This window comes from Oncorhynchus clarkii, chromosome 15 (genome assembly GCF_045791955.1).
Source record: "Oncorhynchus clarkii lewisi isolate Uvic-CL-2024 chromosome 15, UVic_Ocla_1.0, whole genome shotgun sequence".
Lineage (NCBI taxonomy): Eukaryota > Metazoa > Chordata > Actinopteri > Salmoniformes > Salmonidae > Oncorhynchus > Oncorhynchus clarkii.
Window position 1 is genome coordinate 20691654 of NC_092161.1, and position 25748 is coordinate 20717401.

At 43.8% G+C, this 25748-nt stretch overlaps 1 protein-coding gene and 1 non-coding gene across 2 annotated transcripts in view; both read left to right on the forward strand.

Moving 5' to 3' along the window:
- LOC139367029 (laminin subunit alpha-1-like) overlaps positions 1-25748 on the forward strand; it is a 66554-nt gene that overhangs the window by 22666 nt on the left and 18140 nt on the right. Inside the window, exons 9-30 of the mRNA XM_071104932.1 lie at positions 294-399; positions 1229-1386; positions 1585-1725; positions 1959-2123; positions 3456-3557; positions 3821-4147; positions 4916-5026; positions 6230-6357; positions 7792-7878; positions 8127-8338; positions 9904-10010; positions 14528-14708; positions 15332-15468; positions 15636-15869; positions 16024-16167; positions 17539-17718; positions 17802-17987; positions 18158-18285; positions 18396-18516; positions 18638-18894; positions 19221-19310; positions 20962-21155. Of these exons, the coding sequence (XP_070961033.1) occupies positions 294-399; positions 1229-1386; positions 1585-1725; positions 1959-2123; positions 3456-3557; positions 3821-4147; positions 4916-5026; positions 6230-6357; positions 7792-7878; positions 8127-8338; positions 9904-10010; positions 14528-14708; positions 15332-15468; positions 15636-15869; positions 16024-16167; positions 17539-17718; positions 17802-17987; positions 18158-18285; positions 18396-18516; positions 18638-18894; positions 19221-19310; positions 20962-21155 (3496 nt within the window). The remainder of the gene's footprint in view (positions 1-293; positions 400-1228; positions 1387-1584; positions 1726-1958; positions 2124-3455; positions 3558-3820; positions 4148-4915; positions 5027-6229; positions 6358-7791; positions 7879-8126; positions 8339-9903; positions 10011-14527; positions 14709-15331; positions 15469-15635; positions 15870-16023; positions 16168-17538; positions 17719-17801; positions 17988-18157; positions 18286-18395; positions 18517-18637; positions 18895-19220; positions 19311-20961; positions 21156-25748) is intronic.
- LOC139367266 (small nucleolar RNA SNORA29) lies at positions 16362-16504 on the forward strand. Its single transcript, XR_011626861.1, has one exon. It is a non-coding gene; the product is annotated as a small nucleolar RNA SNORA29 (small nucleolar RNA).

Sequence of the window (25748 nt, forward strand, 5' to 3'; positions counted from 1 at the left end):
CCTGAGGACCCCCCTGGTCTTCCTTTGTGTCCCTATGGTCCTCGTTACCTGAGGACCCCCCTGGTCTTCCTTTGTGTCCCTATGGTCCTCGTTACCTGAGGACCCCCCTGGTCTTCCTTTGTGTCCCTATGGTCCTCGTTACCTGAGGACCCCCCTGGTCTTCCTTTGTGTCCCTATGGTCCCCGTTACTTTTAATTTCAGTGTGTACCTTGTGTGGAATGTGAATGGTCATTGTGTATTTGTTTCCTCCTGGGTGTGCGTGTATATATGTGTGTGTGTGTCTGTGTGTGTAGGTGTCGCCCTACAGTGAGAACCCATGTGTGGAGTGTGGCTGTGACATGAGGGGGTCTTTGACTCCTGCCTGCATCAGAGATGACAACCACGCCAAGCTGGAGAAAGGTACAAACACGGAACTGTACTGATTTGATTGTACTGTGACTGTGCCAACTGGACTATGCTAACTGTGTTGTATTGACTGTGCTAACTGGACTATGCTAACTGTGTTGTATTGACTGTGCTAACAGGACTATGCTAACTGTGTTGTATTGACTGTGCTAACTGGACTATGCTAACTGTGCTGTATTGACTGTGCTAACTGGACTATGCTAACTGTGTTGTATTGACTGTGCTAACTGGACTATGCTAACTGTGTTGTATTGACTGTGCTAACTGGACTATGCTAACTTTGTTGTATTGACTGTGCTAACTAGACTATGCCAACTGTGCTGTATTGACTGTGCTAACTGGACTATGCTAACTGTGTTGTATTGACTGTGCCAACTGGACTATGCTAACTGTGCTGTATTGACGGTGCTAACTAGACTATGCTAACTGTGTTGTATTGACTGTGCCAACTGGACTATGCTAACTGTGCTGTATTGACTGTGCTAACTGGACTATGCTAACTGTGTTGTATTGACTGTGCCAACTGGACTATGCTAACTGTGTTGTATTGACTGTGCTAACTGGACTATTCTAACTGTGTTGTATTGACTGTGCCAACTGGACTATGCTAACTGTGTTGTATTGACTGTGCTAACTGGACTATGCTAACTGTGCTGTATTGACTGTGCTAACTAGACTATGCCAACTGTGCTGTATTGACTGTGCTAACTAGACTATGCTAACTGTGCTGTATTGACTGTGCTAACTAGACTACACTAACTGTGCCGTATTGACTGTGCTAATTGGTCAATGCTAACTGTGCTGTATTGACTGTGCTGTGCAGGTCTGAACCCAGGGCAGTGTCTGTGTAAAGAGGGCTTTGTGGGTGAGCGCTGTGAGCGCTGTGCCTTTGGCTACAGGGACTTCCCCCTGTGTTCACGCTGTGAGTGCAGTCTGGAAGGCAGCCTCAACATCGACCCCTGCACAGAGTGCATCTGCAAGGTAACACTGGGGTAATATAGGGTAACACTTGCATGATGAGTAACCTTGCCTGAAGACCTGAAGACTTGCGTTAGCTCCCTGAGCTAATGCCTAGGTTTTAGCTCAACAGGCTAAGACAGTCTTGTGCTCATTGTCCCTGAATGTTCCTACCAAACTAATCCCCTTAAACTGATCTTCTCCACTGTGTGTGTGACTTAGGAGAACGTGATGGGGGCCAACTGTGACCTGTGTAAGCAGGGTTTCTACAACCTGGAGGACCGTAACCCTGAGGGATGCACAGAGTGTTTCTGCTTCGGTGTGTCTGACGTGTGTGAGAGTTCACCCTGGTCTTTGTTTCAGGTAACACACCGCAACTCCCACATCCAAATACACTCTCGTCCACACATCAATTTAATTACTTAGTTGTTCCTTTGGACAAGAATATCCACAATATGCAGCAAACAACTCCAATGGTTCCACATCGTTTTGTTGGGAGCCGTTAAACTCTTTGATACTGTAGAACTCAATAACACATAACCGGTAAATTGGATCAGCCTGTGATGTTCTCATGACAAATTCCTCCTGGCCCATAGACTGTTGACTCCAATGGATGGCTCCTTCCTACCCAAAGCGTCTCCATCTACACGGCACCCCTCACTGATGACGACAACAACCTCATTGTCCCCAGCATCACCATGATCCAGTCGTATCGTTTTGTGTCTACCTGGGCCGCTCCGGAGGGCTTCCTGGGGAACAGGGTAAGCGTTTTCCTTCCTGGGGAACAGGGTAAGCGTTTTGCTTCCTGGGGAACAGGGTAAGCGTTTTGCTTCCTGGGGAACAGGGTTAGCGTTTTGCTTCCTGGGGAACAGGGTAAGCGTTTTGCTTCCTGGGGAACAGGGTAAGCGTTTTGCTTCCTGGTGAACAGGGTTAGCGTTTTGCTTCCTGGGGAACAGGGTAAGCGTTTTGCTTCCTGGGGAACAGGGTTAGCGTTTTGCTTCCTGGGGAACAGGGTAAGCGTTTTGCTTCCTGGGGAACAGGGTTAGCGTTTTGCTTCCTGGGGAACAGGGTTAGCGTTTTGCTTCCTGGGGAACAGGGTAAGCGTTGTGCTTCCTGGGGAACAGGGTAAGCGTTTTGCTTCCTGGGGAACAGGGTAAGCGTTTTGCTTCCTGGGAAACAGGGTAAGCGTTTTGCTTCCTGGGGAACAGGGTAAGCATTTTGCTGACATACAGTATATTGCACCTATGCTACCAATGCTAAACTCTCACCTATGGAGTTCCTGTATTCCTTCTGAACTCAAAGTTGTCCGTCACAATGAGATGTTTAGCTAGCTAATGACCTGCATGTATTAGCTTGGGACAAATTGATTTCACAATCCCCACAGGAGGGAGGAAATAGGCCTCTGTTCTCCCTATAGATTAATCTCTCTCTGTCTCTCTTGCTACTGTATTTCTCTCTTTTTCACTCTCCTCTCTCTCTTCTCTTACTCCCCCTACCTCTCTCTTTTTCACTCTCCTCTCTCTCTTCTCTTACTCCCCCTACCTCTCTCTTTTTCACTCTCCTCTCTCTCTTCTCTTACTCCCCCTACCAATATCTTTTTCACTCTCCTCTCTCTCTTCTCTTACTCCCCCTACCTCTCTCTTTTTCACTCTCCTCTCTCTCTTCTCTTACTCCCCCTACCTCTCTCTTTTTCCACTAGTCATTTGTAGTCATCCTTCTTTCCTCCCACTGTGTGTTAATACAGGGTGCCCTGTAATTATAGTCAAGTAGGGCCGGGCACTTTATTAATTGCCAAATTAATGAGGTTCCATTCATTAGAACCCTGTCATGTGTGTTCTACTGTACCCATTAGCCCCTCCAGTGATTAGAATTAATAAATTAAAATTAGACATTATTTCTGGAATGGCCTTAATATCTGGAGGGAGGGAGAGAAAGATCGAGGCAGCAATTATCCCCGTGGGCCTGATTTTACTTCAATATTTAGTGTAACAAATTTCGACGATTGCATATTTGCTGTAGGTAATGTTTTCTTGAGTCTAACACTTTATTTTTACAATTTTCCCCTTTTCGTTTTTTCCCATTGCTTTGTGAAGCTGACATCATATGGAGGGCTTTTAAACTACACTGTGGCCTATGATGTTTCTGTGGACAATGTGGACAATTCTCTGCCATCACAGTTTGATTTGATTATTGAGGTAAGTTAATATTGTGCTAACTGGATATGTATTCAACCTGGCTATGATATTAGCTGTGGAATGCACGATTGTGAACCTAGTTTACAGTAAAATAAACTTCTAGACCATTATAGATTTGATTATTATTATTATTATTATTTACCATTATGGAATCACCCGAATCACCCCTAAATCTAGAACCATTCCTAAGGATTGAGTATACCAACCCCCGTTAATATAAATCAACATTTGTTGCTAAATGCCTTGTCTGGATGTGTCCCCAGGGGAACGGGAGAACCCTGCGTCAGACGCCCCCCAAGCAGCTCTTCCTGACTCCCCTGCGGGAGCAGCTTGTTTCCGTGGAGCTCCTACCGCAGGGCTTCGTAGACCTACACACAGGCCAGAGGGTTGACAGGGACGAGCTGATGACCGTATTGGCGGACTTGGCCGGACTGAGGATCAGAGGCCACCTCAATGCCAGCGCAGAGGGGGCACTCAGGTTGAGCACCGTATCTCTGGACATGGCAGACATCAGGGCTGCTAACCCAGTCCAGGCCCGGGACGTGGAGCAGTGTGAGTGCCCCTGGGGCTACTTGGGCACATCCTGTGAGGTAAACACCCATGTCATGTGACGGTGGCCGGGTTGATACTGTTTCCTACTGTATGTGTCTAGTCTAGTTAATGACTTGAGCTGTGTCAGCATCCATTGTAAAAGCAAAGCGCATTATGCATTATGCATAGCTAGAGTTAGAAGAGCAACAGTGTTGTGGGTTCAATTCTCAGATAATCCATATATTTTCAATACATGTGTTTACTATAGATCACTTCAGATAAACACAATTTCTAAATCATGTTATACACTGAGTGTACAAAACATTAGGAACACCTTCCTAATATTGAGTTTCACTCCCCCATTTTGCCCTTAGAACAGCCACATGGACTTTACAAGGTGTCAAATGTGTTCCACAGGGATGCTGGCCCATGTTGACTCCAATGCTTCCAACAGTAAAATTGGCTGTATGTCCTTTGGGTGGTGGACCATTCTTGATACAAATCGGTGTGCCTGGCACCTATTACCATACCCCTTTCAAACGCACTAAATATATTTTGTCTTGCCCATTCACCCTCTGAATGGCACACATTCCCAATCCATGTCTCAATTGTCTCAGGCCTTAAATCCTTCTTTAACCTGTCTCCTCTCCTGATTGAAGTGGATTTAATAAGTGACATCAATAAGGGATCATAGCTTTCACCTGGATTCACCTGGTCAGTCTATGTCGTGGAAAGTTGTGCCACATAGTCTGAATACCCGTTCTTATTTTATGTGACTTTGGGTAAAAGTGACCGCAAAATGATGATGTTTCTCTCTGTGTTTGTAGTTCTGTTCATCTGGATTCTATCGCGTCGGCGGGATCCTGTTCGGAGGTAACTGTCTCCAGTGTGAGTGTAACGACCACGCTACAGAATGTGACATCAACGGAGTCTGTCTGGTGAGTCTCACCTATCTGTCCCACGTCATGTTTAGACAGCAGGGGGCCAGAGACGTAGACATATGAGAAGTAGACATACCATAAATATATTCCATACATCTGTCAATGGAGTCTGTCCGGCGAGTCACCTTTCTGTCTAACGTCATGTTTAGACAGGGGCCAGAGACGTAGGAATATGACCCATAGATATCAGTGGAGGCTGCTGAGGGGAGGACGGCTCATAATAATGGCTGGAACGGAGCAAATGGAAACCATGTGTGTGATGTGTTTGATACCATTCCACCTTGTCCGCTCCAGCCATTAAGACGAGCACGTTCTCCCCAATTAAGGTAACACCAACCTCCTGTGATAGGTATACCATACATCTATGGCTTGTTTGTGGGATCTAAGTGTGATCGCATCTACTTCCACCACCATCTTTGTAAAATAAGGACATGGTCACTTCCAGCCGTTTATCTGACCCTAACATCTGCACTAGCTAACCTCTAAACTAGTTAGAGCTTCACTTCACAGCTAGAGGCTAAACCAATGAACAAACCCTCAGTATGAAGCTTCCTGGATTGAGCTGTGTTTGTTGACAGCCATATAATGGGTCACTGTTCTGGCTGGGTCTAAAATGGCTTCCTTATTTCCTATATAGCGTACGACTTTTGGCTAGAGCCGACCATCCTATTCCCTATACAGTGCATGGCTTTATAGGGAACAGTGTGCGCAGTTTGGGCTCAAATGAATTCGGGTTTGGGTTTCAAATGAATTCCTCCCTCTATTGGATGACAAGTTAATCCTGAGTAATGCTGTGTTAGGTGTTTAAATGGCGTGTGACAAAGCAATGATTATCCAATGGCTACTGCCAGGCATTCATTCTGTCAATATACAATGTGAATCAAAAGGCATGCTAAACCTAGCAGCTACTACGTTCAATTGAATAAGTGAAGATGATTCACTTTGATTCGGTTAGGTTTAGCAGGTTGGTGCACTTAAAGGGATAGTTCACATTTCAAAGTTTTATCTTACTTACCTAGGGTGGTCATCCAAACAGTTTTTTTAAGTTGGGAAAAAAAGCGAACTATCCCTTTAACATGGCAGTGGAGGTTTTATCCCAAGAGATTGTGGTTGCTATGGAGTGTATGGCAGTGTAAGGGCATGTGTGTCAGAGCAGGAAGAAGTTTAATTGGGACACTGTTGCCTTAAATCATTCCCCAGGACTGTACTCACAATACCACTGGGCCCCACTGTAACCAATGCCTTCCCGGTTACTATGGCGACACCTCAGAGGGCACCCCAGAGGACTGCCAGAGATGTGCCTGCCCGCTGATAGTGGCGACGAACAAGTGAGTGACTGTGCCAACTCTGTGCCAATGTACCATTCATTCAGATTCTAGAAACCCTCTCCATGGCGATAGATAGGTCACATGTGCGTGGGCGCTGGGTGGTGGAGAGTTTGGCCGTTACACACTGAGTGCACAAAACATTAGGAACATCTTTCTAATATTGAGTTGCAGCCCATTTTGCCCTCAGAACAGACTCAATTTGTTAGACTCTACTAGGTGTCGAAAGCGTTCCACAGGGATGCTGACCCATGTTACCTCCAATGATTCCCACAGTTGTGTCAAGTTGGCTGGATGTCCTTTGGGTGGTGGACCATTCTTTATTTTTCATTTTATTTAACCTTTATTTAACCAGGAAGGGCTCATTGAGATTTAAAATATATTTTTCAAGAGCGTCCTGGCCAAGATAGGCAGCACCAAGTCATTACAAAAATGACAGACAAACAACATGAAAAACTAAGTAATCTAGTAAAAACCATAGAATTCACAAGAGTATAACAAAATCAAAAACAGCAAATTAAAAACATTGACAGGTCAGGGAATCAGTCTCAAGATCATTCGTCAGTGATTTAAAAATACCAATCGGGACAAGTTTTTCCAGTTTAAATGTCACGACTTCCACCAAAGTTGGCTCCTCTCCTTGTTCGGGTGGCGTTCGGCGATCGACGTCACCTGCTTTCTAGCCATCACCTCTCCATTTTTCATATGTCCATTTGTCTTGTCTTGTTTTCATACACACCTGGTTCTCATTTCCCCAATCAATCTACTTGTATTTAACCCTCTGTTTCGTGTGTAATTGTTTTCATGTCAAGCGGTGTTCTTTAGCTCTTTCCGTTATTGCTCCGTTTTTTGGAGTGCGTTTGTTTTGTTGTGCTCCCGGTTTGGAACTATAATAAAGTGCACTTTATTTATCATACTCTGCTCTCCTGCACCTGACTTCGCCTTTAAACACACCTTGACATTAAAAGTATGTTATACAAACTGTTGAGCATGAAAAACCCAGAAGTGTTGCAGTTCTTAACAAATGGCACAAATACACAATCCATGTCTCAATTGTCTCAAAGTGTATTTAACAGGTGACATCAATAAGGGATCAAAGCTTTCACCTGGATTCACCTGGTCAGTCCATGGCATGGAAAGAGCAGGTGTTCCTAATGTTATGTGCACTCAGTCTAGGTTCTTATGTCAACAACAGAATGTTTCAACTGCCCCAGATACTTTATTGTGTGAATAGATACGAAGCATAAACGTAGTTGTGGAACAATTTTAGTAGTGGAGATAAGAGGTGAGTTCTGCCCCCATACAATATGAAATGCTTCAAGTTGAAGAAAAGCCCTATAGAAACACAAATCATCATCATAAAATCTGTAGCTCTTAGTGATACGTCACGTAGACCCTAACACTCCTGTCTATTCACCCTGCTGGTCTCTTCTTCAGTTTCAGCCCCACCTGTCTCCTGGAGGGCCCTGGACAGGTGACATGTGACCAGTGCCAGCAGGGCTACACTGGGACTAAGTGTGAGAGGTCTGTAGACCAAATGTTCTTAAACCTAATCTTGTCTGTTTGACCCTGTCTTCACTTCTTAGACCTATACTATATAATCAGACATGTTTCACTTGTTGCTAAGTACATATTAGTAATTACACTCAAAAATATGTATTATAAGTGAAACTCAGTTACAGTATACACCAATTCTAGTCTCAACCATTTCATGAATCGTATGATTAAGTTGATTATATTATGTGTTAATCTTCGAACTTTGACTTCTCCAGGTGCGCTAATGGTTACCATGGCGACCCGACTGTGGCAGGCAAGGAGTGTGTGCTGTGTGAGTGTAACGGAAACGTGGACCCTTGGGACCCGGGCCACTGTGACACCAGCAGCGGTGTGTGTCTGAAGTGTCACAGCCACACCAGCGGAGACGACTGTGAGAGATGTGAGGACGGATACTATGGTGACGCCATCACTGCCAAGAACTGCCAGGGTAAGAGAGCTGTGATGATGATGTTTTTTGTCCTTATAGAGGATTCTTCCACAGATCCCCTCACAGATACAAATTTACTACAAGAAACATCCTTCACCTAGATGTGCAGTGCATCTATAATATGTACCAAATCAGGTCACAGATTACACAGTGAAAATAGACAGGAAATAGACACTTTTGCTTGTTTCTGAGTAGCATTTAGTCAGTCAGTGGAATGCTGAGTGAAGGACATGGCCAACCATTCACAGATTAAGTCTCAACTTTGACCTAGTTCTGCGTCGTCACGTGTCTGACCTGTTCCTAACAATAAGGTCTGTTATGGGTCAGGGACCGTATTCACAAAGTGTCTCGGAATAGAGGTGTGCTGATCTGGGATCAGGTCCTCCCTGACCATGTAATCTCATTCATTATGATCTAAAATGCTAAACGGATCCTAGATCAGCAATCCTATTCTGAGACGCTTCGTGAATACAGACTCAGCCATGTTACCTTAGGCACTGGGAGGCTAAAGTTTAGGCTCAATCCCTGCTGGGATACGAACAATGATGTGTATAAACCCTAGATTGCTAATGCTATGTATTTGCCAACGAGAGGCTTTGAAGCCACTGATCGTCCATTTTGGTACTCCCCAGTAGGAGCAGTCCTCCATAGGAATGAATGGAATTCTACAGCATTTCAATTAAATGGGACAAAGGACAAAATTGCATATATTTTTTATTGTAGTGGGGACAGTAACAGTAGTTTCAAATAATATACCTTTAGGAAAATGTTAATGTTTAGTTGACATAATCTAATTTAAAAGTATGCATTAAGGTGTCTGTAATATAATAAACGTGTCAAAAACAAATGTAGACAACAAATACATTTCTATAGCTTCCAAAATATTTTTTTACAATATTTTTTACGGAGAGTTAAACAGCGCCCCCTGTCAGTCTAGTGTTACATAAATAATTGGTTAAGATATGGTATGGGACCTGCCCTCTCAAGGCAGCTCATGAACAGTTTATGAAGTCTTATAAGAATTATGGTAATTATGCATCATTCCCAGACCTGGTTTTGTGACAATGTCAGCATACCACAACAATGAAAATCTGTAGATGTTATTAGAATAGGAAGTTAATGTTCATAGTGAGATATGTGATGCTGGTAATGGATTCAGTCAACACCTAGAATGGCGTTCATTTCACCATCAAACATGGTCAAATATATTGTGATAGATGTGCAATTTTACTTCAAATGTGTGTATTTCCTTCTTATGAAAGGCAACTGTAGAAGAGCTCTTTATAATGGATAGAGTGACATCTAGGGGAATATCGTAATACTGCAAGTCAGCCTCCTTGCAGTAACCTTTCTACAATCTTTTCCATGTCTGTGTAATGTCTATACTACATGAAAAAAAACTGTATTTTATCATCAAAATGGCACTTTGAGAATTGTTTGATTATTTTAGGATATATCTCTCCACTTACCGATATTATTTTCAACATTAAATTGGAGCAAGTGTCCTGGTGTTATAAACATGTACGTTAACAACTGTTTTACTCCTATTTCTCCCCTGTGTGTAGCTTGCAGTTGCCATGGAAATGGGTCATACTCGGCCATGTGTGACCTGCTCACTGGACAGTGTACCTGCAAACCCAACGTAGTGGGAGAGAAGTGTGACCAGTGTCAGGTATGTAGACTGTATATCTTCATCTGTTTCATAATATATTCACAACTTCAAACTCACATACCATAGGGCCAAGAGTTTTTCTTACCAGAAAAAAACTATTGTCCAGGCCCTTCCTTCCACCCTCCATTTTCTGTGTAATTCCACCCTATTCCCATACCTCTCCTTGTAATTAGTATCTGGAATTTGGAAAGGCATGCTAAGTTTCCAGCCCAGTCCATTGGAACGCTTAGTTCTCAGAGGGTGTCCAAGGTCTCCTGCTTCTTTCCTCCCTGCGCCCTGCTTCCCACACCCGCCTTCCAATAAAGACCAGCTGGTCAAAATGCAGTCCAATGTTTTGGATATATTCATTAGCACGATCAGATTGTCTGTCTGCTCACACCCTGGCAAAGAGAGATAGGGAAGAGAGAGGTAGCGAGGGAATATGGGAAGGAGGGAGGGAGAGAGGGAGAGAGAGAGAGAGAGACAAACAGAGGGATAATATTTTGTTGCTTATTTAGAGCAGAGTTGGTTTGTTTGGTTGGGGAGGGGTCTTTGGCTGGGCAAGGACTGTTCAAATGGAACCAAAATGACTGTTCTAATGGAACCAAAAGGACTGTTCTAATGGAACCAAAAGGACTGTTCAAAATGACTGTTCAAATGGAACCAAAAGGACTGTTCTAATGGAACCAAAAGGACTGTTCTAATGGAACCAAAAGGACTGTTCAAATGGAACCAAAAGGACTGTTCTAATGGAACCAAAATGACTGTTCTAATGGAACCAAAATGACTGTTCAAATGGAACCAAAGGGACTGTTCTAATGGAACCAAAAGGACTGTTCAAATGGAACCAAAAGGACTGTTCTAATGGAACCAAAAGGACTGTTCTAATGGAACCAAAAGGACTGTTCAAAAGGACTGTTCAAATGGAACCAAAAGGACTGTTCAAATGGAACCAAAAGGACTGTTCTAATGGAACCAAAAGGACTGTTTAAATGGAACCAAAATGACTGTTCTAATGGAACCAAAAGGACTGTTCAAAAGGACTGTTCAAATGGAACCAAAAGGACTGTTCAAATGGAACCAAAAGGACTGTTCAAATGGAACCAAAAGGACTGTTCTAATGGAACCAAAAGGACTGTTCTAATGGAACCAAAAGGATTGTTCTAATGGAACCAAAAGGACTGTTCAAATGGAACCAAAAGGACTGTTCTAATGGAACCAAAAGGACTGTTCTAATGGAACCAAAAGGACTGTTCTAATGGAACCAAAAGGACTGTTCTAATGGAACCAAAAGGACTGTTCAAATGGAACCAAAAGGACTGTTCAAATGGAACCAAAAGGACTGTTCTAATGGAACCAAGAGGACTGTTCTAATGGAACCAAAAGGACTGTTCTAATGGAACCAAAAGGACTGTTCAAAATGACTGTTCAAATGGAACCAAAAGGACTGTTCTAATGGAACCAAAAGGACTGTTCTAATGGAACCAAAAGGACTGTTCAAATGGAACCAAAAGGACTGTTCTAATGGAACCAAAATGACTGTTCTAATGGAACCAAAATGACTGTTCAAATGGAACCAAAGGGACTGTTCTAATGGAACCAAAAGGACTGTTCAAATGGAACCAAAAGGACTGTTCTAATGGAACCAAAAGGACTGTTCTAATGGAACCAAAAGGACTGTTCAAAAGGACTGTTCAAATGGAACCAAAAGGACTGTTCAAATGGAACCAAAAGGACTGTTCTAATGGAACCAAAAGGACTGTTTAAATGGAACCAAAATGACTGTTCTAATGGAACCAAAAGGACTGTTCAAAAGGACTGTTCAAATGGAACCAAAAGGACTGTTCAAATGGAACCAAAAGGACTGTTCAAATGGAACCAAAAGGACTGTTCTAATGGAACCAAAAGGACTGTTCTAATGGAACCAAAAGGATTGTTCTAATGGAACCAAAAGGACTGTTCAAATGGAACCAAAAGGACTGTTCTAATGGAACCAAAAGGACTGTTCTAATGGAACCAAAAGGACTGTTCTAATGGAACCAAAAGGACTGTTCTAATGGAACCAAAAGGACTGTTCAAATGGAACCAAAAGGACTGTTCAAATGGAACCAAAAGGACTGTTCTAATGGAACCAAGAGGACTGTTCTAATGGAACCAAAAGGACTGTTCTAATGGAACCAAAATGATTGTTCAAAAGGACTGTTCAAATGGAACCAAAAGGACTGTTCTAATGGAACCAAGAGGACTGTTCTAATGGAACCAAAAGGACTGTTCAAAAGGACTGTTCAAATGGAACCAAAAGGACTGTTCTAATGGAACCAAAAGGACTGTTCAAAAGGACTGTTCAAATGGAACCAAAAGGACTGTTCTAATGGAACCAAAAGGACTGTTCTAATGGAACCAAAAGGACTGTTCAAATGGAACCAAAAGGACTGTTCTAATGGAACCATGAGGACTGTTCTAATGGAACCAAAAGGACTGTTCAAAAGGACTGTTCAAATGGAACCAAAAGGACTGTTCAAATGGAACCAAAAGGACTGTTCAAAAGGACTGTTCAAATGGAACCAAAAGGACTGTTCAAATGGAACCAAAAGGACTGTTCTAATGGAACCAAAATGACTGTTCAAATGGAACCAAAAGGACTGTTCTAATGGAACCATGAGGACTGTTCTAATGGAACCAAAAGGACTGTTCAAAAGGACTGTTCAAATGGAACCAAAAGGACTGTTCAAATGGAACCAAAAGGACTGTTCAAAAGGACTGTTCAAATGGAACCAAAAGGACTGTTCAAATGGAACCAAAAGGACTGTTCTAATGGAACCAAAATGACTGTTCTAATGGAACCAAAAGGACTGTTCAAAAGGACTGTTCTAATGGAACCAAAAGGACTGTTCAAATGGAACCAAAAGGACTGTTCTAATGGAACCAAAATGACTGTTCTAATGGAACCAAAAGGACTGTTCTAATGGAACCAAAAGGACTGTTCAAAAGGACTGTTCAAATGGAACCAAAAGGACTGTTCTAATGGAACCAAAAGGACTGTTCTAATGGAACCAAAAGGACTGTTCTAATGGAACCAAAAGGACTGTTCAAAAGGACTGTTCAAATGGAACCAAAAGGACTGTTCTAATGGAACCAAAAGGACTGTTCAAATGGAACCAAAAGGACTGTTCTAATGGAACCAAAATGACTGTTCTAACGGAACCAAAATGACTGTTCTAATGGAACCAAAAGGACTGTTCAAATGGAACCAAAGGGACTGTTCTAATGGAACCAAAAGGACTGTTCAAATGGAACCAAAATGACTGTTCTAATGGAACCAAAAGGACTGTTCAAATGGAACCAAAAGGACTGTTCTAATGGAACCAAAAGGACTGTTCTAATGGAACCAAAAGGACTGTTCTAATGGAACCAAAAGGACTGTTCTAATGGAACCAAAATGACTATTCAAATGGAGCCAAAATGACTGTTCAAATGGAACCAAAAGGACTGTTCTAATGGAACCAAAAGGACTGTTCTAATGGAACCAAAAGGACTGTTCAAATGGAACCAAAATGACTGTTCAAAAGGAACCAAAAGGACTGTTCAAATGGAACCAAAAGGACTGTTCAAATGGAACCAAAAGGACTGTTCAAATGGAACCAAAAGGACTGTTCAAATGGAACCAAAAGGACTGTTCAAATGGAACCAAAAGGACTGTTCTAATGGAACCAAAAGGACTGTTCTAATGGAACCAAAACGACTGTTCAAATGGAGCCAAAATGACTGTTCAAATAAAACCCAAAAGCTCATGAATTTAGATCATATTTATCTAGGGAGAACAGCGAGCAATCTTGGGCTTCTCTCTCTTTCAGTATGTTTTATTCATGTTTAACCCAATTGGGGATGTAGATATAGAGAGATGGGGGGGGGGAAGTTGGGGCAGCCTCTCTAATCCCAGAATCAGATGCTATGGCTGGTGTAAATTTTGACCCATGTCCTGGCCTGGCTGTCTGGTTCCTGGTTCTCCGTTGGGTCCAATGTGGACTGAGAGTTGACAGTTTTGGCAGAGAGGACTGATAGAGACAGATGAAGCCCTCCGCCAGTAATATTAGAGGAGATGGGATATACTTCCTGCCTGTTCATGTTAGATGGTAACTGTGAGGTGATTGGTGACAGTGAGACCCTCTGCTGATAGTGATGATGTCATTGGACATGGAGAAGTATTACTTCTAGTGTCTCTTGGCATCCTGCTACATGCTCTCTACCAAGGATACAGATAGAGTAATACGCATATTTTTACAGATGTAGGATCTTAATTTGAGCCAGTTTGTTACAGCAGGAAAATAATCCTGCAGCAACAGGAAATGTGAATTATTATGTGGAATATAAATCATGGATGTTTTTGTAGGGGTTGTTACATTTTTTGTCAGGGAAAATCAAGTCTGAAGATCCTACATCTGTATGTCTGGATATATTTGAGGGAAAATCAAGAAGATTCAGATGGTTAGCTGATGGAAGTTAGTAACAATTGGTATTTTCTTCTGTGTGTTTTCCAGATGGGCTTCCACAGTCTTCTCAGTGGACAGGGGTGCAGAGACTGTAACTGTAGCCAATCAGGATCTGTGTCCACAGCATGTGAGGAGGAGGGGCGGTGCCAATGCATCCCAGGGGTGGCGGGGGACAAATGTGACCGCTGTTACCATGGTTACTTCAACTACCAGGACAGAGGGTGTACACGTAAGGCCACAAACTTTACCCAAACTTTAACTAACATTCATTTGAGTTTCACTCTGATCTGATCTTCATTCTCTCTATCCCCCATATCTATCTATCTATCTATCTATCTATCTATCTATCTATCTATCTATCTATCTATCTATCTATCTATCTCTCTGTCTGTCTGTCTGTCTGTCTGTCTGTCTGTCTGTCTGTCTGTCTGTCTGTCTGTCTGTCTGTCTGTCTGTCTGTCTGTCTGTCTGTCTGTCTGTCTGTCTGTCTGTCTGTCTGTCTGTCTGTGTATCTTTCTCTCTCTTTCTCTATCTCTCTTTCTCTTTCTTTCTCTTTCTCTCTCTTTCTCTCTTTCTCTTTCTCTCTTTCTCTCTCTGTATCTCTTTCTCTCTTTCTATCTCTCTCTCTTTCTCTCTCTCTTTCTCTCTCTCTTTCTCTGTCTCTCTTTCTCTCTTTCTCTCTCTTTCTCTCTATGTATCTCTTTCTCTCTTTCTCTCTTTCATCTCTCTCTCGCTCACTCTCTCTGTACCTTTCTCTCTCTCGCTCTCTCTCTCTGTATCTTTCTCTCTCTCTGTATATTTCTCTCTCTCTCTCGCTCTCTCTCTCTGTTATTTTTCTCTCTTCTCCATCAGAGTGTGAGTGTGCCCACACCCACGGAAACTGTAATGCGACGACAGGCAAGTGTATCTGCCCTCCCCACACCATAGGAGAGAAGTGTGAGTTGTGTGAGGAAGGTCACTGGGGTCACGACACTGTGGCAGGTTGTAAGGTAAAACACCTCTATAAACACAACTGTATAAGCTTTATAAGCCTTTATAATGCCTACAAATGCCTATGTATGTTCTTTTAAGGCCGACATAGATGCTTCATAAATTATTAATAAGCACATTCATATCATAATAGGTGTTCATAAAATATAATCTTTGCCCCCCTTAGTCATGTGATTGCAGTGAGGCGGGCAGTTCTGCCACCCAGTGTGACCTCACCAATGGGCAGTGCCTGTGCCGCCCGGATTTTGCCAGGCAGAAATGTGACCAGTGCACCATGGGCTACAGGGGCTACCCAGAATGCACGGCGTGCAACTGCAACATCAACGGCACCAGAGAGGAGTTCTGTGATAAGGAACTGGGCCTGTGCAGCTGTGAGGCCCCAGGGAACTGTGTGTGCAAGGTACTGCAACCTCTGGTAAAACTGGTTTTACAAACAAGCCGTGAACCCACATGGGGGAATATCATATCCGTTATGGTCTGCAATAGTGTTTTGTTTTATTGTGTCCGTTCGAATGTATGTTGTCTGTTTTAATTCATTGTTCTTTGGTTGCCAGGACAATGTGGGCGGAGGAGGCTGTGATGAGTGTAAGAAGGGATCCTTCGGCCTATCTGGTCCTAACCCGGACGGCTGCAGCCCCTGTTTCTGTTTCGGAGTCTCCTCAGACTGCGAGGAGCTCGGTGGGATGGTCCGTGTACCGGTGAGTAAAGTCTATCAAAACTCAACTTTGGGTCTGTCCAGTGAGGTAAACGTTATAGAAGGTTCAGATAGAAATGAATAATGTAGAACAGATATTCTGGTCTGTCGGATAGAAAAGTGAATCTTGTCAGCTCTATTCATTATTTTTCTATATGCAACGTTCTGAACATTTCTGGTCCCTGAACACAGCCCAGGATTCCTGTTTTAGTCCCGCCCATCTGCTTCCTCTACAGATGGGTGGCTATGCTAACAGGATAGAGAAACCGTCCGTCATTGTCTGAAGGGGTTGAGCAGCCTTCACTCCTCCACCTCTATATGAAATTACGGCACATTTTTCAAACAAAATACTTGTTCTTTCTTTTCTCCGTTTGGGATGGTAATACCTTTGTTTGGTAAATCCTCTTATATTTTTCAAATAACAAACATTAATATAACAACTTGGCTCAAAATCGTCTTCTCTGGCTTGTTTATAACCTTGTAGCCAATTAACCAACGGCATAAGTCAAATCTAAAGATTCATGCTTGGAGCCTGGTGTTTTTCCTGATAATGTGTCATGACCAGGAAGTTATCATCTACGAGTTATTTGGAAGTTCTAAGCTATTTGGTCAGGTCATCCAGGCGATGTCTCGGTCCCTGCTCACAGTAACTAGTCAGCTGTATTCTGTCTCTACTCTTCTCATCTGTGTCTGGATGAAGAAAAGTGTCTGTATCCTCATTATTCTTGAGTGAACTGAATGCTCCTAATTAGCTTCATTTTAATTGGGCACAATGAAGAGGAAATGAAATGCCCAGACAGATGCCTAAACAGGATGCCCATCTGTTGTGGGCCGGCTGCTTAGTGATGCCACGTACGGTGCCTGCTGCTCGCAGCCTGGTGTGCCCGCTGGGTGCCCGGCTCAAGGACGCACGTGCTCTGTGTACCATTTAGCGTGGGCACACAGAGGTGGCAGCCCCCCCCCCCCCCCCCCCCCCTCCCGGGCCACCCAGGCAGAGGAATCTGAAAGGACCCCAGATGTAGCTAGCCGGGTCTATTTATTTCCTGGTACTAATTAGTGATAAGAGATGGCACAGCTGAGCTGGCGGTAGACCTACTTGTGGGGGTGTGAGGAAAGAGAGTGGTTCTTCACTGATTGGGAAAAGTTAGCAATAAACTGAATGACACGATAGTGAGATCTCTTGATATGAAGAACTGTAGGAGAAGCAAATATGTGCGCCTGCATCTTTGTGTGTGTGTGTGTGTGTGTGTGTGTGTGTGTGTGTGTGTGTGTGTGTGTGTGTGTGTGTGTGTGTGTGTGTGTGTGTGTGTGTGTGTGGGCATGTGTGGGCATGTCTATGCACATGCTCATGCATTTGTGTATATTTACCATACAGATCACACTGGGGTCTGACCCAGAGCTGCTGCATGTGGTCAGTCAGCGTGACCCCCAGGGCAGTGTGGAAGGGGTCTACTACCAGGCCTCAGACATGCTGCTGGACACCAGGGAGAAAGAAAACATCACACTGCCTGGACCCTACTACTGGAGGCTTCCCAAACACTACCAGGGAAATAAGGTGTGTATCTCAGACCTCTGTTACTTGTGTCTGTGAGAGAGCGATGCTGAATCATAAACATACACATCTTATTCTCTGGTTAGTTGTTGTCGTATGGAGGGAAGCTGTCCTACATGGTGGCGTTCTATGCTCTGGACGGGGCCGGCCTGGCCAACTACGAGCCTCAGGTCCTGATGAGGGGGGGTCATCTGGGAAAGAAGGTCATCTACATCGATATGCCTGCCCCTGACAACAGGGTCAAAACACGTCAGGACGTCCCACTGACGGAGGTAAGGAGGACACCAGAAACAATACCTAAAGCTGGACTAGTTGGACTACCATGGGTTCAAACCCATTATGTCCTGCATGCTACAAGACTGTGTTATCCGGCTGAGCTAAAGCCTACAAATCCTACTAATGAATTAATATAATTAAATCTGCTTTGATTTCTCTTGATCAGCACAAGTGGAAGTATTTCAACTCTGTGTCAGAGAAAGCTGTGAGTCACTCCGATTTCTTGGCGGTCCTGAGCAACATCGAGTACATCACCATCAAGGCCTCGTATGGTACAGGGTTGCAGCAGAGCAGGTTAGTACACACACACACACGCACACACACATACACGCGCACACACACTTATTTTTGTGTCGACGCTATAAAGCGACTATGATATCAATATTGTGTTTGTCTTTCACTAGAATCTCCAATATCACCATGGATACGGCCCTAGAGGCAGAGGAGGGGTCAGAGGGTTTGGAGGTGGCATGTCTGATAGAGACCTGCGAGTGTCCAGCTGGCTACGCTGGACTGTCCTGCCAGGTCAGACAGATTTTCACACCAAAAACAACACCATTTATTATGTACTACTACTTACTACTGTGTTTTGAGTCTATTATTTAACTTTGTCTCAGTCATCGGTGTGCGTTTGTGGTGTGTGTAGGAGTGTGCCCCCGGCTACTACCGCCAACCAGTGACTGATCTGAACCTGCGGGGGAAGAGACCCCTGATCCAGCCCTGTGTGCCCTGCCAGTGTAACAACCACAGCCAGGCCTGTGACCTGGACACAGGAGAATGTCTGGGCTGCCAGCACAACACAGCAGGCGAGCACTGTAACGTGTGCGGCTCTGGGTACTATGGGAACGTGAAAGGCTCCGTCAGTGACTGCTCTCTGTGTGCCTGCCCCCTCAAAGAGAACAGGTACCTGTCTCACTCTCCCCCTGTCAGTCGCATGTTCTGATGAGTGACGTGTTGAATTTGGAGTTGAAACGATAATATCTCATTCCACACATAGTATGTCTTTTGAAGAGATAGTCCAACTACTGATTTCACACTAGCACATATTCAATCTCATAAGACATTTTATTTTCTTAGAATGCTGAAGCTGCTTGGCAATATTCTAGTTCAAGGGGGATTTAGTGAATGGGTATCCTCTGGTAATACAGACCTTTTCCCAGCAGGGGGCAGTGAGGAGATATAGTTGTGTGTATAGCACTGTTTGACAGTTTGTGTGTGTTGTGGTTTAGCTTCAGTCCTACCTGTGCAATGGAGGGAGTGATGGGAGACTTCCGCTGTAACGCCTGCAAGCCTGGTTATGAGGGACGCTACTGTGAGAGGTAAGAGAGAGTACTACACAGCTACTGTGAGAGGTAAGAGAGAGTACTACACAGCTACTGTGGAGGTAAGAGAGAGTACTACACAGCTACTGTGAGAGGTAAGAAAGAGTACTACACAGCTACTGTGAGAGGTAAGAGAGAGTACTACACAGCTACTGTGAGAGGTAAGAGAGAGTACTACACAGCTACTGTGGAGGTAAGAGAGAGTACTACACAGCTACTGTGGAGGTAAGAGAGAGTACTACACAGCTACTGTGGAGGTAAGAGAGAGTACTACACAGCTACTGTGTAGGTAAGAGAGAGTACTACACAGCTACTGTGGAGGTAAGAGAGAGTACTACACAGCTACTGTGGAGGTAAGAGAGAGTACTATCCAGCTACTGTGGAGGTGCGAGAGAGTACTACACAGCTACTGTGGGGGTAAGAGAGAGTACTATTCAGCTACTGTGGAGGTAAGAGAGAGTACTACACAGCTACTGTGGAGGTAAGAGAGAGTACTATTCAGCTACTGTGGAGGTAAGAGAGAGTACTATTCAGCTACTGTGGAGGTAAGAGATACTACTATTCAGCTACTGTGGAGGTAAGAGAGAGTACTACACAGCTACTGTGGTGGTAAGAGAGAGTACTACACAGCTACTGTGGAGGTAAGAGAGAGTACTACACAGCTACTGTGGGGGTAAGAGAGAGTACTACACAACAAGTGTGGAGGTAAGAGAGAGTACTATTCAGCTACTGTGGAGGTAAGAGAGAGTACTACACAGCTACTGAGAGAGTACTACACAGCTACTGTGGATGTAAGAGAGAGTACTATTCAGCTACTGTGGGGGTAAGAGAGAGTACTACACAGCTACTGTGGAGGTAAGAGAGAGTACTACACAGCTACTGTGGATGTAAGAGAGAGTACTATTCAGCTACTGTGGAGGTAAGAGAGAGTACTATCCAGCTACTGTGGAAGTAAGAGAGAGTACTATCCAGCTACTGTGGAGGTAAGAGAGAGTACTATCCAGCTACTGTGGAGGTAAGAGAGAGTCCTATCCAGCTACTGTGGAGGTAAGAGAGAGTACTACACAGCTACTGTGGAGGTAAGAGAGAGTACTACACAGCTACTGTGGAGGTAAGAGAGAGTACTACACAGCTACTGTGGAGGTAAGAGAGTACTAGTCAGCTACTGTGGAGGTAAGAGAGAGTACTATTCAGCTACTGTGGAGGTAAGAGAGAGTACTACACAGCTACTGTGGAGGTAAGAGAGAGTACTACACAGCTACTGTGGAGGTAAGAGAGAGTACTATTCAGCTACTGTGGAGGTAAGAGAGAGTACTACACAGCTACTGTGGAGGTAAGAGAGAGTACTACACAGCTACTGTGGAGGTAAGAGAGAGTACTATTCAGCTACTGTGGAGGTAAGAGAGAGTACTACACAGCTACTGTGGAGGTAAGAGAGAGTACTACACAGCTACTGTGGAGGTAAGAGAGAGTACTACACAGCTACTGTGTGACTTGTTGGATCAAAGTCAGTGTCTCTGTCACTAGAAGCCATCGCTACACCTCAGACTGAGACAAACGTTATATTTTCATTTTCTATTACATTATTTCTCCCTCTCACTGTTTCTTTGCCATCCCCCCGCCTCTCTCTCCCCCCTCCCTTTCTCAGGTGTTCAGTGGGTTACTATGGGAACCCGTCTGGTCCAGGAGGGAAGTGTGAGGCGTGTCAGTGTAGTACTGCAGGTTCTCTCCATCTGGTGTGTGACTCTCTGAAGGGCCAGTGTGAATGTAAGGCCGGTGTCAGGGGGCATTTGTGTGACCAGTGCGAGGCGAGACACGTCCTGGACGGGGACCAGTGTGTCTGTGAGTACCAACCCACCCTCACACACACACACATACAGTGCCTTGCGAAAGTATTCGGCCCCCTTGAACTTTGCGACCTTTTGCCACATTTCAGGCTTCAAACATAAAGATATAAAACTGTATTTTTTTGTGAAGAATCAACAACAAGTGGGAAACAATCATGAAGTGGACATTTATTGGATATTTCAAACTTTTTTAACAAATCAAAAACTGAAAAATTGGGCGTGCAAAATTATTCAGCCCCTTTACTTTCAGTGCAGCAAACTCTCTCCAGAAGTTCAGTGAGGATCTCTGAATGATCCAAGGTTGACCTAAATGACTAATGATGATAAATACAATCCACCTGTGTGTAATCAAGTCTCCGTATAAATGCACTTGCACTGTGATAGTCTCAGAGGTCCGTTAAAAGCGCAGATAGCATCATGAAGAACAAGGAACACACCAGGCAGGTCCGAGATACTATTGTGACAAAGTTTAAAGCCGGATTTGGATACAAAAAGATTTCCCAAGCTTTAAACATCCCAAGGAGCACTGTGCAAGCGATAATATTGAAATGGAAGGAGTATCAGACCACTGCAAATCTACCAAGACCTGGCCGTCCCTCTAAACTTTCAGCTCATACAAGGAGAAGACTGATCAGAGATGCAGCCAAGAGGCACACCATGATCACTCTGGATGAACTGCAGAGATCTACAGCTGAGGTGGGAGACTCTGTCCATAGGACAACAATCAGTCGTATATTGCACAAATCTGGCCTTTATGGAAGAGTGGCAAGAAGAAAGCCATTTCTTAAAGATATCCATAAAAAGTGTCGTTTAAAGTTTGCCACAAGCCACCTGGGAGACACACCAAACATGTGGAAGAAGGTGCTCTGGTCAGATGAAACCAAAATTGAACTTTTTGGCAACAATGCAAAACGTTATGTTTGGCGTAAAAGCAACACAGCTCATCACCCTGAACACACCATCCCCACTGTCAAACATGGTGGTGGCAGCATCATGGTTTGGGCCTGCTTGTCTTCAGCAGGGACAGGGAAGATGGTTAAAATTGATGGGAAGATGGATGGAGCCAAATACAGGACCATTCTGGAAGAAAACCTGATGGAGTCTGCAAAAGACCTGAGACTGGGACGAAGATTTGTCTTCCAACAAGACAATGATCCAAAACATAAAGCAAAATCTACAATGGAATGGTTCAAAAGTAAACATATCCAGGTGTTAGAATGGCCAAGTCAAAGTCCAGACCTGAATCCAATCGAGAATCTGTGGAAAGAACTGAAAACTGCTGTTCACAAATGCTCTCCATCCAACCTCACTGAGCTCGAGCTGTTTTGCAAGGAGGAATGGGAAAAAAATTCAGTCTCTCGATGTGCAAAACTGATAGAGACATACCCCAAGCGACTTACAGCTGTAATTGCAGCAAAAGGTGGCGCTACAAAGTATTAACTTAAGGGGGCTGAATAATTTTGCACGCCCAATTTTTCAGTTTTTGATTTGTTAAAAAAGTTTGAAATATCCAATAAATGTCGTTCCACTTCATGATTGTGTCCCACTTGTTGTTGATTCTTCACAAAAAAATACAGTTTTATATCTTTATGTTTGAAGCCTGAAATGTGGCAAAAGGTCGCAAAGTTCAAGGGGGCCGAATACTTTCGCAAGGCACTGTACATACACACACACATACATACACATACACACACACACACACACACACACACACACACACACACACACACACACACACACACACACACGTTAAATACTTTATTTGAATCCACTAATCAAATTTACAAAAAAAGGATGCCTGTATGCATGGTACTCAAGGGTACATAAAGCACCTCCTTCTCCAAACAGCTAGGCGGCCCATGACAGCTGAAACAGAGCAGAGCTTAGCCAATTGCTTTGCCCTAGTTTTTATCAGGCCCGCAATCTGGAGGCCACCCACTGCAAGCCTGTGTACGTGGCCGAGACCACAAACAACAACATCTGGTGTATTTAACACACAGGAAAACACATCAACATCAAACCACATCCTCTTACACAAGAATGTTTATGTTTGTGTGCTGTTGTTGAGACGACTTGTCTCACCTTGCTGGCTATCAGGTCAACAAGGCGGTCATGTCTAGCAATGTACACATCCTCATATGAACAGCAGCCATTCACAACATGGGCAATGGACTCCATTACATTTGACTTATGTAGAATACAAAATGGGTTCATGGTTTGAAGCGTACCAGAGTGCTAGATTATATTTTGTTGGTAGAACTTGCAGCCTCACCTTAACAGTAAAGATGAGAATGTCCTCTCCAACGGAAGCATTCTGATACATGGAATGGGAGACAGAGTGGTCAGCACAGTCCAGTGTTGCAGTAGCTGCATCCGTCTGAAACCAAGGAGTGTCGTCCTGGATGTAGGATGAGATGTTCCATCATGGGTGACAGAAGCCTCCACAACAACACCACAATCTGCCACAACTGTATCAGAGGCAGTCACTGGCTCTGTTTCCATATCAGTCCATGTCCACCTGAGCTCCACTCCAGTCGGGTTGCACAGGTCATTGAGGTCCGGCCAGGCTGACCAGACACCAACGCAGCCCGAGTGTCCAGTTTTCCACTGGCCTTCCTACTGAAGCCCAGGAAGTTGTCCTCCGTGTCCCTGGTATGTGGAACCTTCCGCCTCTTTAGGTCCCGAAGGAGGGAAGCTCTTGCTAACTCCTTAACTGTCACATCGTCACAGTTGAGCATGTTCAACAGGTGAGTTAGTCTGGTAGCAGTGTAAATCCACTCAATATTCATGACACCTAAACCCTCCTCTCTTTGACTCAGGAAGACAACGTCACATGTGGCGTGTGTGTTGAAGCATAGCCACTTTGTCATCACTTGAACAGTTCTGTTATTCATTTTCCTCAGAACCTTCTGTGGAAGAGGCACTTTCGCAAGCAAATCTTTACCAGGGCCACCTGTCTCACAGCTTCTAGCTCCTCCACTTGTTCCCCCCCACTCGCCAGCAACATTAAACTCATGTCCAAAATAACTACTGTTGAAGTCGGAAGTTTACATACACCTTAGCCAAATACATTTAAACTCAGTTTCTTACAATTCCTGACATTTAATCCTAGAAAAAATCCCTGTCTTAGGTCAGTTAGGATCACCACTTTATATTAAGAATGTGAAATGTCAAAATAATAGTAGAGAGAATGATTTATTTCAGCTTTTATTTCTTTCATCACATTCCTAGTGGGTCAGAAGTTTACATACACTCAATTAGTATTTGGTAGCATTGCCTTTAAACTTTGTAACTTGGGTCAAATGTTTTGGGTAGCCTTCCACAAGCTTCCCACAATAAGTTGGGTGAATTTTGGCCCATTCCTCCTGACAGAGCTGGTGTAACTGAGTCGGGTTTGTGTAGGCCTCCTTGCTCGCACACTCTTTTTCAGTTCTGCCCACAAATTGTCTATAGGATTGCGGTCAGGGCTTTGTGATGGCCACTCCAATACCTTGACTTTTTTTTCTTAAGCCATTTTGCCACAATTTTGGAAGTATGCTTGGGGTCATTGTCCATTTGGAAGACCCATTTGCGACCAAGCTTTAACTTCCTGGCTGATGTCTTGAGATGTTGCTTCAATATATCCACATAATTTTCTTTCCTCGTGATACATCTATTTTGTGAAGTGCACCAGTCCCTCCTGCAGCAAAGCACCCCCACAACATGATGCTGCCACCCCCGTGCTTCACGGTTGTGATGGTGTTCTTCGGCTTGCAAGCCTCCCGTTTCCTCCAAACATAACAATGGTCATTATGGCCAAACAGTTCTATTTTTGTTTCATCAGACCAGAGGATATTTTTCCAAAAAGTACGATCTTTGTCTCCATGTGCAGTTTTTAATGGTGGTTTTGGAGAAGTGGCTTCTTCCTTGCTGAGCGGCCTTTCAGCTTATGTCGATATAGGACTCGTTTTACTATGGATCTAGACACTTTTGTACCTGTTTCCTCCAGCATCTTCATAGGGTCCTTTACTGTTGTTCTGGGATTGATTTGCACTTTTTGCATCAAAGTACGTTCATCTCTAGGAGACAGAATCCGTTTCCTTCCTGAGCGGTATGACGGCTGCATGGTCCCATGGTGTTTATACTTGCGTACTGTTGTTTGTAGGGATGAACGTCGTACCTTCAGGCGTTTGGAAATTGCTCCCAAGGATGAACCAGACTTGCGGAGGTCTACAATTTATTTTCTGAGGTCTTGGCTGATTTCTTTAGATTTTCCCATGATGTCAAGCAAAGAGACACTGAGTTTGAAGGTAGGCCTTGAAATACATTCACAGGTACACCTCCAATTGACTCAAATGATGTCAATTAGCCTATCAGAAGCTTCTAAAGCCATGACATAATTTTCTTGAATTTTCCAAGCTGTTTAAAGGCACAGTCAACTTAGTATATGTAAACTTCTGACCCACTGGAATTGTGATGCAGTGAATTATAAGTGAAATAATCTGTCTGTAAACAATTGTTGGAAAAATTATTTGTGTCATGCACAAAGTAGATGTCCTAACCAATTTACCACAACTATAGTTTGTTAACAAGAAATTTGTGGAGTGGT